The sequence below is a fragment of the Cricetulus griseus genome, chromosome 2 (genome assembly GCF_003668045.3).
Source record: "Cricetulus griseus strain 17A/GY chromosome 2, alternate assembly CriGri-PICRH-1.0, whole genome shotgun sequence".
In the NCBI taxonomy this organism is placed as follows: Eukaryota; Metazoa; Chordata; class Mammalia; order Rodentia; family Cricetidae; genus Cricetulus; species Cricetulus griseus.
The window spans coordinates 390,830,347-390,846,020 of NC_048595.1; the positions used below are offsets into that span (position 1 = coordinate 390,830,347).

A 15,674-nucleotide genomic window follows, 5' to 3' on the forward strand; every position below is an offset into this window, starting at 1 on the left:
ACTTGGAGATGGGCTCATGTAGATGAACCCACTAACCTTCATTACAGAAACAAGCTTCTTCTACATCTGCTAATATTTTAAGGAATGCCCATGAGTTACCTACTATCTGTCATCTGAGATAAGGAAAAGACTGAGCAGTGGTTGGCAGAAAGCAATTGCTTTGGAAACCTCCCCCAAACATTTTCAAATGTTTGGAAAATATTTATGATATGTTATCTTGCCACACATATATCCTTAAAACTTCAAAGTCAAATTTTATAATCTGTTTAAATGGTTTCCAAATCTTTCAAAATTAAAGACCTTGCAGTTTCAAAGGTAGGTATTTGTTAAAATTCAAAAATTTAACTCCTAAAATATTAGAGAACTTAATGGTGTCATTTAAGACAAATTTGTAAAAATGATTTCTGTGCTTGATTTTAAACCAGTTTCTAGTGTATAATAAGAACGCCCACAGATGAGTTTTTCCTCTTTGAGGGATTTCTGCAAGTAAATATTTCAATGTTAGAAATGACTAAAATCACATTTTAGATACATCACGTGCTCTGACCTGAATTAGGGGGCTGAACTACATTTTCAAAAACCCATTTACATATTCTAACTCTTCTCAACAATTAAATGGTTAACAAATATTTAAATGATAAAAATTTCCTTAACTTTATAAAACAAATTATATTTAATATTATTTACATGATCCTTTAAAATTCATGTTTGTGATTCTTTTCTAAATCAAATAATCATATTTTAATTTCTAGGGGCAATGTACAAAAATATGAGAACACACAATGAAAACATGTTAAGAGAAATATATATGATCAAATCATCGCTAATCAGTTGCCTAGAAACTTTCAAGCAATAGATGCAAAAATATTAATGTCTGGACTCTTGTGATTTCATGGAAGTTAGAATACAGTTTTCCCAAACTACAAAAAGCTGACACACATGGTCTTTGTAACACCAAGAATGTTCCTCTAGCTTCCACAAGCAGACTCAGCCGAATCACTATAGAGCACAGAGCAACTTCTTCTGAAAAACATATAGTATTTCCAGAGATGCTCACACAGTTAAAGCATTCACAGGGGAAACCTGTAGAAATGCCACAGACACGTGGGCATTTTCATATTTTTCAAGATGTAAATATAAAAAAATTGCATATCCCATTTATGCACAGATATGCTTTATGTTCTAAATTATAACTGCAGGGGCATCAAACCTACAAACAAGTAAATATCTTCCTTTAGGATATCTTCTTGGGTTTTTCCTAGGTCACCTGTCTAAAATACCAAGGGTTCAGCTTGTTTTCTTTTACTATTTTCAGAGCATCATATGTAGGGCAATCTGGAAGCCCACCTACTTTTTTGTGAGGCATGAAATCCACATGTACAAAGAGAAGGCTGTAGCACTGTGTAGAAACACCCACTGTTTGACAGTAGAACAAGGCTGTCCTCACCATAACCCAAGTTATGAAGAAATACATCTTATTGGTTTAAGTTTTCTAGAAAAGATTTACTAGCAGAATTCCTCTGCTTCCAAGTGTAACCCTCATCAGTAATCAGTTAGAGTTGGTTTACTCTAACATATCAAGCTCCAAATATTTATGAGTATTCAATATTATAAATCACTTGGCGGTTACTGCAGCTGTAATACTCCATGCCTGTAAATACATTTACTTTGCAGTTTCATTATTAAATTGTCAAGTCTTTGCTCATAAGACTGCATCTGGTTGAGTTATAGTGACCACCAGAGTGCCCACTATGTAGTACATATATTACTTTTGAGAGCAAATGAATGTACTATAGAAAGATATGGCAGTAGATATGATAAGCAAACTTTGAATACATTTTCAATGTATAACTATATACAATTTAATACATTTTTAAAATTTATTTTAAAAATTGATCTCCAGGGTGGCAAGATGGTTCAGTGGGTAAATACTTCCCTCCAACTTGATGATCTGAATTTAATCTCTGGTATCCACATGGTGCAAGTGAGACGTGACTCCTGCAAGTTGTCCTAGGATATTCACAAGTATACACTGTCATGAGTATAAACACACACACACACACACACACACACACACACACACACACACACACACACACAATTTACAAAAATGTATTTCCAAACTACTTGTGTGTGTGTGTTTTTTACAAATTTAAGAAAATAATTACCATACGTGCCTTTGTTGGTCTTTAAAAAGTTGAAGTAAATGACTGTTTTCTGAAATGTTTCCCACACATTACCTTGCTCCTGTGCAGCTGCTGGATTCAGGTGGGGCAGGGGAGAGGAACAGTCAGCCCTGAGCTGCTCCTAGGCTCACCCAGAGTCAGAGCTGCAGAAGCTGAGGCCATTCATCAGCTTTCACCAGCCTTGTTACACAAAACCATTAACATGACAAACTGTGGAGTCAGTTGTGTGCACTTAGACCATCAACTCATTTCTGAAAGGCTTTGTGTAGCATATATCCTACTTAGAGATTTAGTGATTTTTTCTCTATATATTCCTATTTGATTTTTCCTTCCCCTAGGAACACTTTGAAGGAAAGCACCAGTGTGAAAGCATTTCAAAGAGAAAACTTTGAATTAAAAAAAAATACCTTTCTAAAGTTTTCTAGGAGAAAGGGTCTTTAAGGTAAGGCATTTCCCTTACTCCCCTTGTGTTGTTCTCAACCCTAGAACACAGTGTTTACTTATCAAACATGAGTTCATTCCATGTGGTGAATAAAATCATTCCAGGGAAACTAATTCTAGGAAAATTATTTGAGACTGTGGGGAAATATAAGGAAATAAATAATTTTAAAAGTATTTTCTCCAATAGTTCAATTGTATTAAGTATAATGACCCTATTAAAACATTATGCTGGTCACAAGCTAACCATCTGATTTTAACTTCAAAAATAACCACCACTAAGTTTTATTCATATATTCTAGTAGTTTGAAATGGACAGGTAGATAGTAAATCTTACACTTTTACATTCTTATATTAGTTTGTAAAAGAGGTATCTAGAAAATTGTAGTAACTTTTGCAAATACTCAGAAAAACTATGAAAATATTCACTTTTAACAGTTAGCTTTTTAATAAGGGACATTAACAGCCTGTTACTTAAGAAAAACAGCACCAAAGAAAGGAGCCATTCATTACAATGTAAGGTTTGTCAGTTGCTTAAAACATTTAGGTAACAATGCAAGGGATGAAATACAACATACACATACATTATGCAAAGCACAAAGACAACAGATTAATGAAAAAACAGTTAAGGTACAATGCATTCACATTGGCTAATTACAAAAATGTAGTAATTCAATTAACAAGCATGGGTTATGATTCTTTTATTCCTTTTGTTATTACAACACAAGATTTCCTAGGACATGAAAAGTTAGGAATATTTTCATACTTTTTTCTAATACTTTAATAATGATTTTATACACTTTTTATTTTCCTTTAAAATAAAAAAGATTTAATGCCATTCATTCATGCATATACATATAAATTGCCTTAATTTTCTAACTGAATGAGCAGGTCTATAGAAAGTAATGTTACTCATGAAAGAATACTAATCTAATCTGTTAGAAGAGGTATTCTGAAATTTGGCTAATAAGTAGCAATACTGAAAGAGGCAAAAAATATATATATATATATACCTGGTTTTGATAACAAAACTTCAGATCCCCTGAGTCCTTTTAATATAAAAGACTAATTGAAAAAATAAATATTCTTCATATAATAACAGAAATCCAGGCACTCTAATGATATATATCTTTACACATGGAAATAAATAGGTTTGTAAAAATTCTGGCATAAACATTTATTGAGATTTTTTAAATCTTCATTTTCAAATTATCAAAATATATAGATATCACAGTTCTCCTCTAGTGCAAAGACTAAAATTACTCAATTAACTGCTTTTGGAAGACTTTTGTAGTAAACACTAAGGATTTCTGTAATTCTCTCTTACTGTTTTGTAGTCTTAGGTATTCTGTTTTGAATGATTTTTTCCTATGAGGTTGAAAAGTTGCTTATACAGAGGACATAATGGACATCCATGTTTCTCACCTAGGACATGATTATTATACAAATGTATCACTGGAATATAGGGTCAGATATATTCCAGTGTAATACACAGATGCATGTGACGGCCATGGTGGACACTTTTAGGAGATATCAAACGGAAGCTCATGTGGACCTCACTGACACTGACTCCACATGAACACTGTAATTCTAATAGTCTATAACTTGAAGTAAATTTCTGTCCTCAACTTTAGACATGCTGTTCTGTCCATACACAGAACAGGTGCCAGCAGTGTTGTCTAAGAAATGGCCTGATGGTAACTACTCCAAGCGCTGTGGTTCATACAGTCCTCTCTGCCACTGTGGTGTAACATCTGCTACTGAGAGCAAAGGACAAATGAGGTGACTGAGCACCAATAAAGCATACCAAAACAGGCAGTGCACAGACCCCTGATGGAAAAAATCTACCTCAAAATCACTACACTTAGGTGTTTTGGTGTCTATCATGAAGCAGAGGCACAGGTAGATGTTTGAAACTTGTGCACTGAAGAATAGCACCACTGAAATAAAACATAAAAGCCACTACAGCACAGTCTCCAGTTAGTGACTAGATTTCTCCTCACTTGGAACAAAAATGGCTCGGGTTGTGAGTTTAGTTTTTAATACATCACTGTCAAAACCAGCTTTTTACTTGAAAGGTAATACTCATTTGCTCATGATCTAAAAACTCAAAGGTGATAAAATGCTAATTTTAATATACTTGTGCATTAATTAGACTTCAGATATTTGAAAAATATTAGAGAAAATAAACCATCCACAGGCACTATCTATGAGTTTTTTGTCTATGACTCAAAAAATGGAAAATTAAAATATTTCTAAACGATAGTAAGTCCACACAGTGGAAAAATGGATATTCATAATAAATTACTACATAAGTCATACTTCTCTATGATGTATTTAACAAACTAGGAACAATTTATGTAAGCTAATGTTTTTGCCTTTACTATTTTCACATTTCTAAATCAAACAGTCAATTTAACAGCAAGGAAATGAATTTTAAAAGACTGTTATTTGGTTTGGGATCAGTTATTGGACAGTGACAGACAAAAGCCACATACAGTCATAAGCTCAAAGACGACATAGCCTTAGTCTGCCATAATTACAAGTAAAATGTTAACATTATGCACAAATCCAATTAATCAGAGGGGAGGTCAGAGATGCAATGAAGGAAAGCATTTCAATTATTAGTTCAAAATTCACATATAAAGTAAATACATATAAAACGATTACATACATGTATGTAATTACAGTACTTGAATGAATTCCTACTTAAATTATTGACTTTAATACACATGCCAGGACGGTCGATGGTTCACTGTGAGACACAGTAATCAAATGAGATATTATATGAATTTTCCCACTGACATAGAGGAAATTCACATAAAGGAACATGGTAACATGACAATGATTACTATCGTACCGATTTCCATGGTCCCCGATACCAGGACACATCATCAGGGCAGGCATGCACATGACACTGCATCATGCTAGGTGGCTTGGGCAGTTCACAGTTGTGTTCTTGTGCCATTTGGCCATCGGGAAACTGGCATATCACAAACCTTGATTTTATTCCTCCACCACATGTCTGTGTGCACTGAAAATAAAAACAGAAAAGTTTATACCCATTTAACTTCAAAGAGAATTTTATATCTCTTCCTTTTCTTCTATTGAGACCAGGGCTCATGTAATCCAGGCTGACCTGGCATTCCTTATGTAGATGAGGGTGACCTTGAACTCTGATCCTCCCATCCCCACTTACAGGTGTATAGCACACTCAGTTTATATGGTCCTGGGGGTCAAATCCACAGTTTCATACATACTAGGTAAGCACTCTGGAAACTGAGATGCATTCCTAAATTCTAAGAAGATTATATTTATTTACTCAACATTTAAATATCATCGGCAATGTTAGAGTTTAAAGTATATTTCTTAAAGGAATTTGATACATTTTAGTTGCCAGCTAAAGTATTCCTTTAAAGGATGATTTTTCAAATCCTTATGAAGAGAAATTATGTGCTAAAAACCATCCTGAAAAAGGAAAGTAAAACTAATTCAGTAATTTATACACTTAAAAGCATTGTGGAATATTCCTTTACACAGAGTGAAGATATGTCATTGTGATTGGTTTAATAAAAAACTAAGTGGCCAATAGCTAGGCAAGATTTTCGGGGCAGAGAGAATGCTGGGAAGAAGGTGGAGTCGCCAGCCAGGCATAGAAAAAGCAGGAAAGTTGCATGGGCAGTGTAAAGGAAATAAAGCCACAAGGCAGAAAGTAAATTAATAGAAATGGGTTAGTAATTTACAAGAGCTAGTTAGAAATAAGCCTAAGTTATCAACCAAGCTTTCATAATTAATAAGAAGTCTCCATGTGGTTATTTGGGAGCTGGCTGACAGAACAGAAAAATCCACCTACACAAAAGCATTAAGCAACTCTTCTTTCTCTTCCCATCCAAAACATGAGGGTAGGGGGCTGTTCATAGTGCAAGTTATCATTTCAGTTACCTTTACATTTAAGGTCCCTAAGAGTACGTGGGCATAAAGAAATGCCTAACAATTCACAACTATTTGGTTTAAAGGAGATTAGTCAAATGAATGACAACCAGTAGAATAAATCATGGTACAAATGCCAGCCTGGCTTTTTGTACCTGTATCAATCTAATTTCCTATGTAGTTTAAAAGGCTATGTAAGAAAGACAGGGGTAACAAACACACACACACACACACACACACACACACACACACACACACACACACTGACTTGCACATCAGTTTTTGTTAAATTATACAGTGCACACTTTCTTGGGAATGCTCTCGTGGAACACTGGAGTGCTTCTTGCAAAAGTATTTTAAAAATCTGTTTCCACACAAAAGAGTGAGATCAGATCATCCCACGGTGATGACATTGTGGGACAGTATGACTTACTTCTCCCCAGTCCCCAAAATTCCAGTGTGGACAGGGTCCAGAGCCACATCGATTTGACTCAGGGGGCTTGGAGGCCACGTCACAGTAAGTAGCACTGCGGCCATCTTCATCCTGGCAGACCACAGCCCGGTGCTGCAGACCTCCTGCACAGCTTCGGGAGCACTGATGGGGACAGAATAGAAATACACACTGCACGCATGCTCGGCACATAAGGAAGGTGCTGCATGACACAAAGCAAGGTCAAAGGTAAAATCTCCCACATAGAGCCAGAATTGTAGGCAAGAAAATCTGTCAAAACACTTGACTTTTTACCAAGGGCTTCATTAGAAATTTTTGAAGAAAGTTTGGCATGGTAGCATATAAATGTAATTCCAGCACTCAGGAGGCAGAGGCAGGCATATCTATGTGAGTTCCAGGCCAGCCTGGTCTACATAGTGAGACCATGTCTTAAGAAAAATAAAAATTGTGGATGAACAGGAGGTCTTTCAAACTTGCATTAGTAAGTGATCCTTCCCTCTCAAAAGAGATGCTAAGTAACAAGAAATTCGAGTTTTCTGGCCTCACTGGGAAGGCATTTAAAAGAGTGACAAAAACATGTTGTCACTTGCCATTCACCCCACTTTTTCCCCTTAGTCTCTTCTAAAATGAGCACTCATGACCCCCACATTCTGAGGAGACCCACACAAACACACTCTCAGGACCCGGAACTAGCCTTCTTTCTGCATTGCTGTCTCAGCAAGTTTCTGTTTCTCCCAAACATTCAGTCTTACCTATCCCAGGGTTTGCCCTCTTGTATGACAGGGACTCAAATCAAGGGGCTTTCAAGTGGGTTCCTCTGTAATCATTGTGGCTAATGATTACCCTAGGGGTTTGTAATCTGCACCAACATGCTTTCAGTCTCTGAAAAACTGAGCTATTGATCTTTAGATAACATTCACTTTAAAAACATTTGATGGCCCTACACACATATCTGGGGAAGGACTGTAATATGATTCGGTTACAAAATAAATATAACTCAATAAAGACAGCTTACTGCTCCCCACGGGCCTGTTCTCCACTGGTTTCCTCTGATTGACAGGCGGACACCCCGATTGTGATTCTCTTCTGGTTTGTGAGTTAATGGGACATTTCTGCCTGGAAAATGGCTTGGCTGCTCAGAGGCGCTGGGGGAGTGGCTTCGTGAGGGTGGGCAGGCTGCCAGTCTGCATTCTTGTTCAGTCACAGGGCGGACTTCAGGGTCACAGTAACTCTCGTCAACTGGCTGGTGGTAGCTCATGCATAAAATGTGTCTAGTGGTTTTCCCATGTCCACAGGAAGCTGAACACTGATTGGAAAGTCAACCAGAATTACAATGTAATAAACTTCATGAATATCAAACATTATTAATTTACATTTTCAGTGCCTCCTTTCTCATAAGCATACTTACTGGTGACCAATTCCCAGCTCGCCACTCGCCACAAGGGCTGAAGCAGAGAGTCACTTCAGCAGGCCGGGGCAAGTGGGCACAGTGTGACTCGTCAGCCACTCCATCGTGGGCGTCGCGGCAGCTCACATAACGGGCCTGACTGCCTCTTCCACAGGACACAGAGCACTTTAAAAAGCCAAATGACAGTGAGATGAGTTCAGTACCCTCCACTCTGGTTACCTGTAGCTGCTCTGTCTCAAAATACCACGTTCACAGAGAAAGCAAAAAAGAAAAGTAATATTGCCTGGCAATGATTTCTGTGTCAGATATACATACAGCAATAAAATTCTCTGCTTTAGATAGTACGTTTTACAGGTCAGAGCTGATAATTTGAATGACTATAATATTTAACATAATATTTAATCACATGTCAAAATTAAAGGTACTGAAACACTGTGTGTAAAAGCATCATTCGTTTTCATGAAAAATAACCTTGAAAGACTTCATAATAGAAGGCATCTGAGCTCATAATTTAAAATCTGGGATTAAAGAAAACTGAAATGGCTAATCCATTATAGCTTTCAGTTAAAAAGCAAAACAGCATGAAAATGTCTTCGACTGAGACAGAAGCTCATAAATGCCTAATAACATATCCACTTCTCATAGCTGTCTGGGCCATGGGTCTTATCTTCATTTTACAGACTAGCAAGGGTATCCCAAAGGGTTACTTCTCTGCACAGAGACTCGGGCCCATTAAAAGGACAGTCGTGATTTTATCATTCCACAACCTAATTCTAAGCCCTGTAAATCTTTCATACCATCAAACACCCGAAAATGAAAGCACACATTAAAGCTGGCAAAACTGAGCAACTGTTTTACATGTGTGAAGCTATAGAACTGCCATGTCACTTACTGGGGTCCAAGATCCATGGCGCCACTGTGCTGCCTCTCCCAGGGGAATGGTTGGTAAGGAGGATGCCCCAACTTTTGGAACAACCAGGCAAGGTGCAACTATACATTCCTGTTCCGGAAAAATAAATCTTATTGGATGGCATTTAACTCTTCACTGACTTACACAAAATCTTGTACTGGGTTTCCTTTTTCACATACAGAATCAAACAATACTGCGTGCTAAAATAATGTAAATGGATGACCTAGGTTCTCACTTTCAGAGACACAAGCTGCTGGCAAGGGCTAGTACTGGGTACGAAGGAAGTGAGTGCTAGTACTGGGTAGGAAAGCTGCATTTCAATGTTTCTATCACCATCCTCTCTGACCATTGAAGGAACAAAGCCCTTCACAACAGTCCTAATATGGACCACTCTGAAGGATTGCCCCACTGTATAATGAAAAGAACACTTTTCTAAGTTCATGTGATTCACACTCAGAAACACCACAAAAGAATGGGAATGTACAAGTTAAAGCTAGATGGAGTTTACAATAAACACAGCATACCAAAACAAGAACCATGTGTTCTGTATGCAGAAAGTGTTTCAAGGCACAGAAGACAAGAATATGTATGTATGTATACATACATACAAACACACACATGCACACAAACATACACACACACACACACACACACACATGCACGCACGCACGCACGCACACACACACATAACCCTTCCATTTGGTAATTATTTCTGTTTCTGTTCCATGAAGAGACCTCCTTTACCTGTCTGTCACTTGGCCGACTGGCTTCCTGGCATTCTCTGTCATCTAGCATGGTGCCAAATACCTCACTGACACACTTAACAGCACGCATGTGATACCCATGTCCACAGGTGGCTGTGCACTGAAAGGAAACCACAGGTGCCAAAGATAGTTTTCAAGAGTTACATAATTTCCACTTTCTTAGTGAACATGAGTTACATATAGTTAAACATGTACTTTCAGTAGCTGTTTTGACTAGTCCTTGGTGTCATATTTGAGACCTGTAATTAATAAATTGGATTGACATGCCTATTTATTCAAATTCATTGTACAAGTACTACCTCAACACAGCATTTAACAAAGTGCACTATGATTCATGTATTTTAAAAGGCATCATGCTAAAATGTTAGTAGAGACCCGCTATGCTGGTTGTGGAGACAACACAATTCTGGCAACAAAACCCTGCCCAATGACATATGTTAAGTAGTTCCTTATCTATAAGGAAGCCTGCATTTAAGAAATTAGGGGAGCCTTCCATCTGCCTTGGCAGTCTCTATGCGACACTGAACTGCCCACCTTCACCTGGCCTAACCATCATTTACCCCAGGGCCTCCCGGTGAGAGTCCTAGACACAGTAAGAGCAATGAAAAGCACTGATACTGGACATGTTGATACACTCTTGAAGTTGATAAAAGCAAACATTTTCAACATTTTGGTTAAATTAAATTCAAAAACGAAGTTGAAATATTAAGCATGGCAAAGCTATCAGCAATGTCAAAATTTTACAGATAAAGGAAAACTGCATTTCAGAAAGAATTTTTCAATTATTATTGTATGTGTATATAGATGTGTATGTGTGTGAATATGTGTGCTTATGTGTATGTATGTGTATGTGTGTGCATGTTTGTATGTATGTATATGTATGGTTATTGTATTGTGTTTATGTGTCTATGTGTGTATATGTATGTGTATGCATGTGTCCTTAAATGTATGTGTGTTTATGTGTGTATGTGTATGCATGTGTATATATATATGTGTGTGTGTGTGTGTGTGTGTGTATGTGTACATGTGTGTATGTGTGTTTATGTGTGTACATATATGTGTGTATGCATGTATTTGTATATATATGTGTTTGTATGTGTATATGAGTGTGTATTTGTTTGTGGATGTGTGTACACATATATATGCCATCACACGTGTGTGGTCATCAGACAGTTTTGTGGAGTCGTTTTCCCTCTCCAACTCTTTGAGAGTTCCAGGGATCAAACTCAGAATATCAAGCTTCAATATCAAGTGCCTTTACCCACTGAGCCATTGTGCCAGCTCCCAAGATGCACTAGTGATACCAACGCATACGTCAGTGAATCTCCTAAGAAGACAGTAGACTTTTACATAATTTCCTCTCATTCTCTGTACAGATGTGTAAAGGCAGAGAAGCCCCCATCATATACTCACAGAACCCCATGGGCCTACATGCCAAGAAGCACACGCACGGAGCTCACAGGGTCTCAGCGACTCGGGCTTGGTACTGGCGTTACAGAAGCCATCGCTCATGCGATCTTCACTCAGCTGACACCAAACCTGCCGCTGCTTCATCCCCTTTCCACACGTGGCAGGACACTGGGAAGTTAACACAGCTGCATCACAAAGTGACACAAAGTTCCAGAGTGTTTCCTCCTACTCCTCTGGAGTCATTCACTGGTTAAAACCAACTGCACCTAACATCTGCCACTCAGGTCCTGTTGTACGATATTTCCATCCCATTCTAACAATAAAGCTGGCTTTGACTCAGAGGGTGGAGCTAGCCGCTAGCCGACCAAAGTTAACCATAGAGGTTTTGGAGGACTGAGGACAATAGAGAGACAGGAAGTAGTGAGGAGGGGCTTAGAGAGGATCTCAGTTCTTTTGGATGGTGGAACAGAAGAGATAGGGAGTCACTAGTCGCTTCTCTACTCCTCTTATCGTTCAGGCTCTTACCCGATGTTTGGCTCCCGATTTTTTATTGATAAAGAATAATTAGATAAATGCATCAAGGTCCCATTGAAATATCCATTTGTTCTAGAAACAGAGATCCAAAGCTAACCTTTGAAGAAGTGTGTGCCCAGCAATGCTTTGCACTACTGCTTTTAATGAAGGTGGTTATATCAGTAAACGTTATTGCTGGCCTGATAATTATAAATAGTACAATTATAAATAGTACAAGAACTAGACAGTTTTACATTGTTCTTTTACTGCTTTTATGATTAAGTACATTTGAAGATCACAGTCTTGGACTGTAATTTTCCCTAGCATGACATTACAGCAGTTTTTCTAAGCCACGTGTTTAATGTTACCTCACTCCACTCACTAGTAGCCCAACTGGGACAAGGAAACTCATTGCAATTCCCAAGCATCACCGGCGGAAGCTCTTGGCACTCTCGCTCATCAAGGCGGTGGCCAAAGCCATTGACACAGTAGGACTCTCGAGTCTTCTCCCCTCCTCCACAACTCCTAGAACACTAATTAAAGACAAAACAAAATCAGGGACTCTTAGAAATAGAAAAAAGAAATCAAAATTTTAACAAAACATATTTTTAGAGAAAGAGGGATTTAATTGGTGAAAAGAGAGGCATTTTGTTTTTCTTAAGTGACAATTTTTATTTTACCTGGGACCATTCTGAATAATGCCACCGTGTTAAAACACAGCTGCCATGGCATGGCTCTCGGGTAGGAGGTTTGAGCTGCTCAGCACAGTAGCGGTCTTCTACTGGGACAGTCTGTCCTTTATGAATGGAATACTTCATGCAGTGAACGTCTAGGGTCCTGTATCCCTGGCCACACTGGGATGAGCATTCACTTTTGCCAGTGATGTGCCACCTAGAGAGAAGATGTTACTCCGTTTAGGAGTGGTGCTTATGAATATTGATTTAAAAGATTCATATGCATGCACACTCACACAAACACCTACGAAATGGTGAATTTAGGGTGGAAGTACTAACTTGCTTGCACTTCCCTTATTAATTGTATTAATGTATTAATACAATTCTAATGTATCAGGGAACTCAATCTATATTTTTTCATTCTCAAATATTATTTACAGGGTCCTAATTTCAGTGGAAATTACAGACTCATGCTACATGGACCTAATATTTCAAATCTATAAACCATGGATTTCCAGATTTGAGTTTTTCTGGATTTACTTTATGGACTAAATTGCTTCCAGATTGTACGAAAAATTTGAGGTCCTACACACTAGTACTTAGCTAATACTCTTAATTCAAAAGTGAAATGATTTACTGAGCATGAGTACAAATTAGTGATCTCGAAATGTTCTAAATAACAAGGCAGAGGACAGATATTAACAACCTGCTGGCTCCATGAGAAGCACTGTGCTGAATGTCTTATCTAATGATAGTTCACCTTCATAACACAATGGTTACATCATAAATGACTTCTCTTTTACCTGAGTTCACAGTCTGCATTGCACTTTTCAGTCACAAACAATGGCAGTGGTAAGTGGCCACAGCTTTGATCTGATACAACTGCATGGTCACTCTTACGTATGCAGACAATTTTTCTTCTATGAAGACCTTAGTCAGAATGAAATGAAAATTAAAAGTTAGAGAAAAATTTACACAAGTTAGGTGTTTCATAATTATAATAATTAGCCTAAATGATTCATGTTGGAAAGCAGAAATTTTTTATATTATTTACAGGCCACTAGTACATTAGTCTTGTCAGGAATTCCTTTTTATAAGCTGAATCCTCAATGGCTGGGAAGGACTTTGCTCCTCGAGGAGGCCAAAAGGAAGACGGGCCAGGTAAGAAGTAACCCTACATCAGTGGGGGTTGGAAGGTAGAGCTGGGGCCAGCATGGATGTCGTGTTACCACTAGATCATTGTCCCCGTGGATTACTTCCTCATATGTACTGTTACAGTGTTATGACAACTTCCATACTAGGTGGTATGACACTTATGTGAACTGACTAGAGGGGATATGACCTACGATAGTTCCAACAAGCTCTTTTTCTTTCACTCTGGCTTCAGAATAGCACTGTCCATATACAGTCAACCTTTCAGACTCACATCATGAATGAAAAAGTTAATTACAAGCAACACTAAGATTAGTAGTTTCACAGGTTTGGGCGGACAGGACAGGGGATGGGGATGAGTAAAGCTGTGAAATTCCTCTGTATGACAGTGAAATGTGGAAACACATCACCATTTATTTGCCCAAATCCACAGAATTCACAGCATGAAGAATGAATGAACTCTAGTGCAAACTATAGGCATCAGATGGTCATTAAGGATCAGAACTAGACTGTCAGTTATACACACATGCCAACAGACACAAACACTCATAGCAGAGCAGTAAAGAGGAAGATGGGGGGTGTAGGGTGCGGAGACAGGGATATCCAGCTCTTCTGTACTTCTACTGCTTGCTGGGACTAGAGCTACTCTAAAAGTAAGGTCTGGTTTTGTTTTCATGGCATGGATGGAGATCTTAGTTACAAAGAACAAAGCTGTTTCTCTATAGTATGACCACAGTCAAAGCAAACTAATGCTTGGATTCAGGGCACCCTGAATCCATATCCTTTTCAGGAGTTGAAGCTGTCCCTGACATTATCAAATTTCTGTTTTGTGAACACTCAACTTTGAACTCTCAGTTAATTAAACACAAACGTGTTTATCTCACATGTATTCTAAGCCCTTTTTAAAATAAATATATATAGTTTTTTAAAGCATATATGTAAAGGAGCAAAAGAAAAGAAATGAGACAGAAAAAAGAGAAAATTGTGGAGATGAAAAATGAATGATAAAAGCTATTATCTGAGCCAAGGAGGATGAATTCAACCTTGTGAATGTATGAGGGGTAGGTATGAAAAACAAAGAATGGATTAAAAGTCATATTTGAACAACAGGTAAAGTACTCCTCCTCCAGCTACCAGTGTAGACTGAGCCATGAATGTCACTTAGCACTTCCTCTAACTACAGTTAAACATAAAGTCATTAATTTTAATGATACTTATATTTAACTCTAAGTGTATAAAGTTTGATTATTTGAACAAATATAATATAATATAAAGTTAATTAAACTGTATTTAGCTTTCTATTCATTTTAATCTTCAAAATCCAGTGGATAGTTCACACATATAGCACATTGAAACAGAGTGATCCTATATGGCTGCCATACTGTGGCTCTAGAGAAGACAGAGCACAGAAAAGATAGGTCACACAGGTTGGAAAATGGGTTGATTAGGAAAGAAGCTCTCACACAAGGTGACTTCCCAGCCCACTGCACTCTCCATTTCCACTGAATCCAAGTCAATTCCATTTTCCCCTCATCCCACCATGACCATGGAAGCCAGGAGATTTTCTCTTGGAGGTTTATTCCCCAAGAAAGAATGATTAACTGACTTTTGGGTCTTCTCCCAGTGATTTGTGTGATGTGGAAAGCAATTTTAGTTCTTAATATTAAAAAGCACTAACAGAGATTTCTGAAAGCCTCAAACATAGGAGATCCAAGGAAACAAGTGAGGAGCAAACAGGCTTGCCTATAGCTACCAAACAAAAAGGCCAAAGACAAGACGCTATAGGTTCTAATTTAAGAGGTTTTTGCCTTCAAACAATACAAATGTTAGAAAGGCAA

General features: G+C 37.8%; 1 protein-coding gene across 1 annotated transcript in view; it reads right to left on the reverse strand.

Annotated features, from left to right (window-relative positions):
- Nucleotides 1-15,674, reverse strand: part of LOC100750834 (A disintegrin and metalloproteinase with thrombospondin motifs 20) — a 114,450-nt gene that overhangs the window by 33,254 nt on the left and 65,522 nt on the right. Inside the window, exons 19-28 of the mRNA XM_035440836.1 lie at nt 13,488-13,614; nt 12,691-12,901; nt 12,379-12,543; nt 11,501-11,665; nt 10,068-10,187; nt 9,306-9,413; nt 8,414-8,578; nt 8,021-8,311; nt 6,988-7,149; nt 5,485-5,658 (exon numbers count right to left, since the gene is read on the reverse strand). Coding sequence (XP_035296727.1) covers nt 5,485-5,658; nt 6,988-7,149; nt 8,021-8,311; nt 8,414-8,578; nt 9,306-9,413; nt 10,068-10,187; nt 11,501-11,665; nt 12,379-12,543; nt 12,691-12,901; nt 13,488-13,614 — 1,688 coding nt within the window. The remainder of the gene's footprint in view (nt 1-5,484; nt 5,659-6,987; nt 7,150-8,020; nt 8,312-8,413; nt 8,579-9,305; nt 9,414-10,067; nt 10,188-11,500; nt 11,666-12,378; nt 12,544-12,690; nt 12,902-13,487; nt 13,615-15,674) is intronic.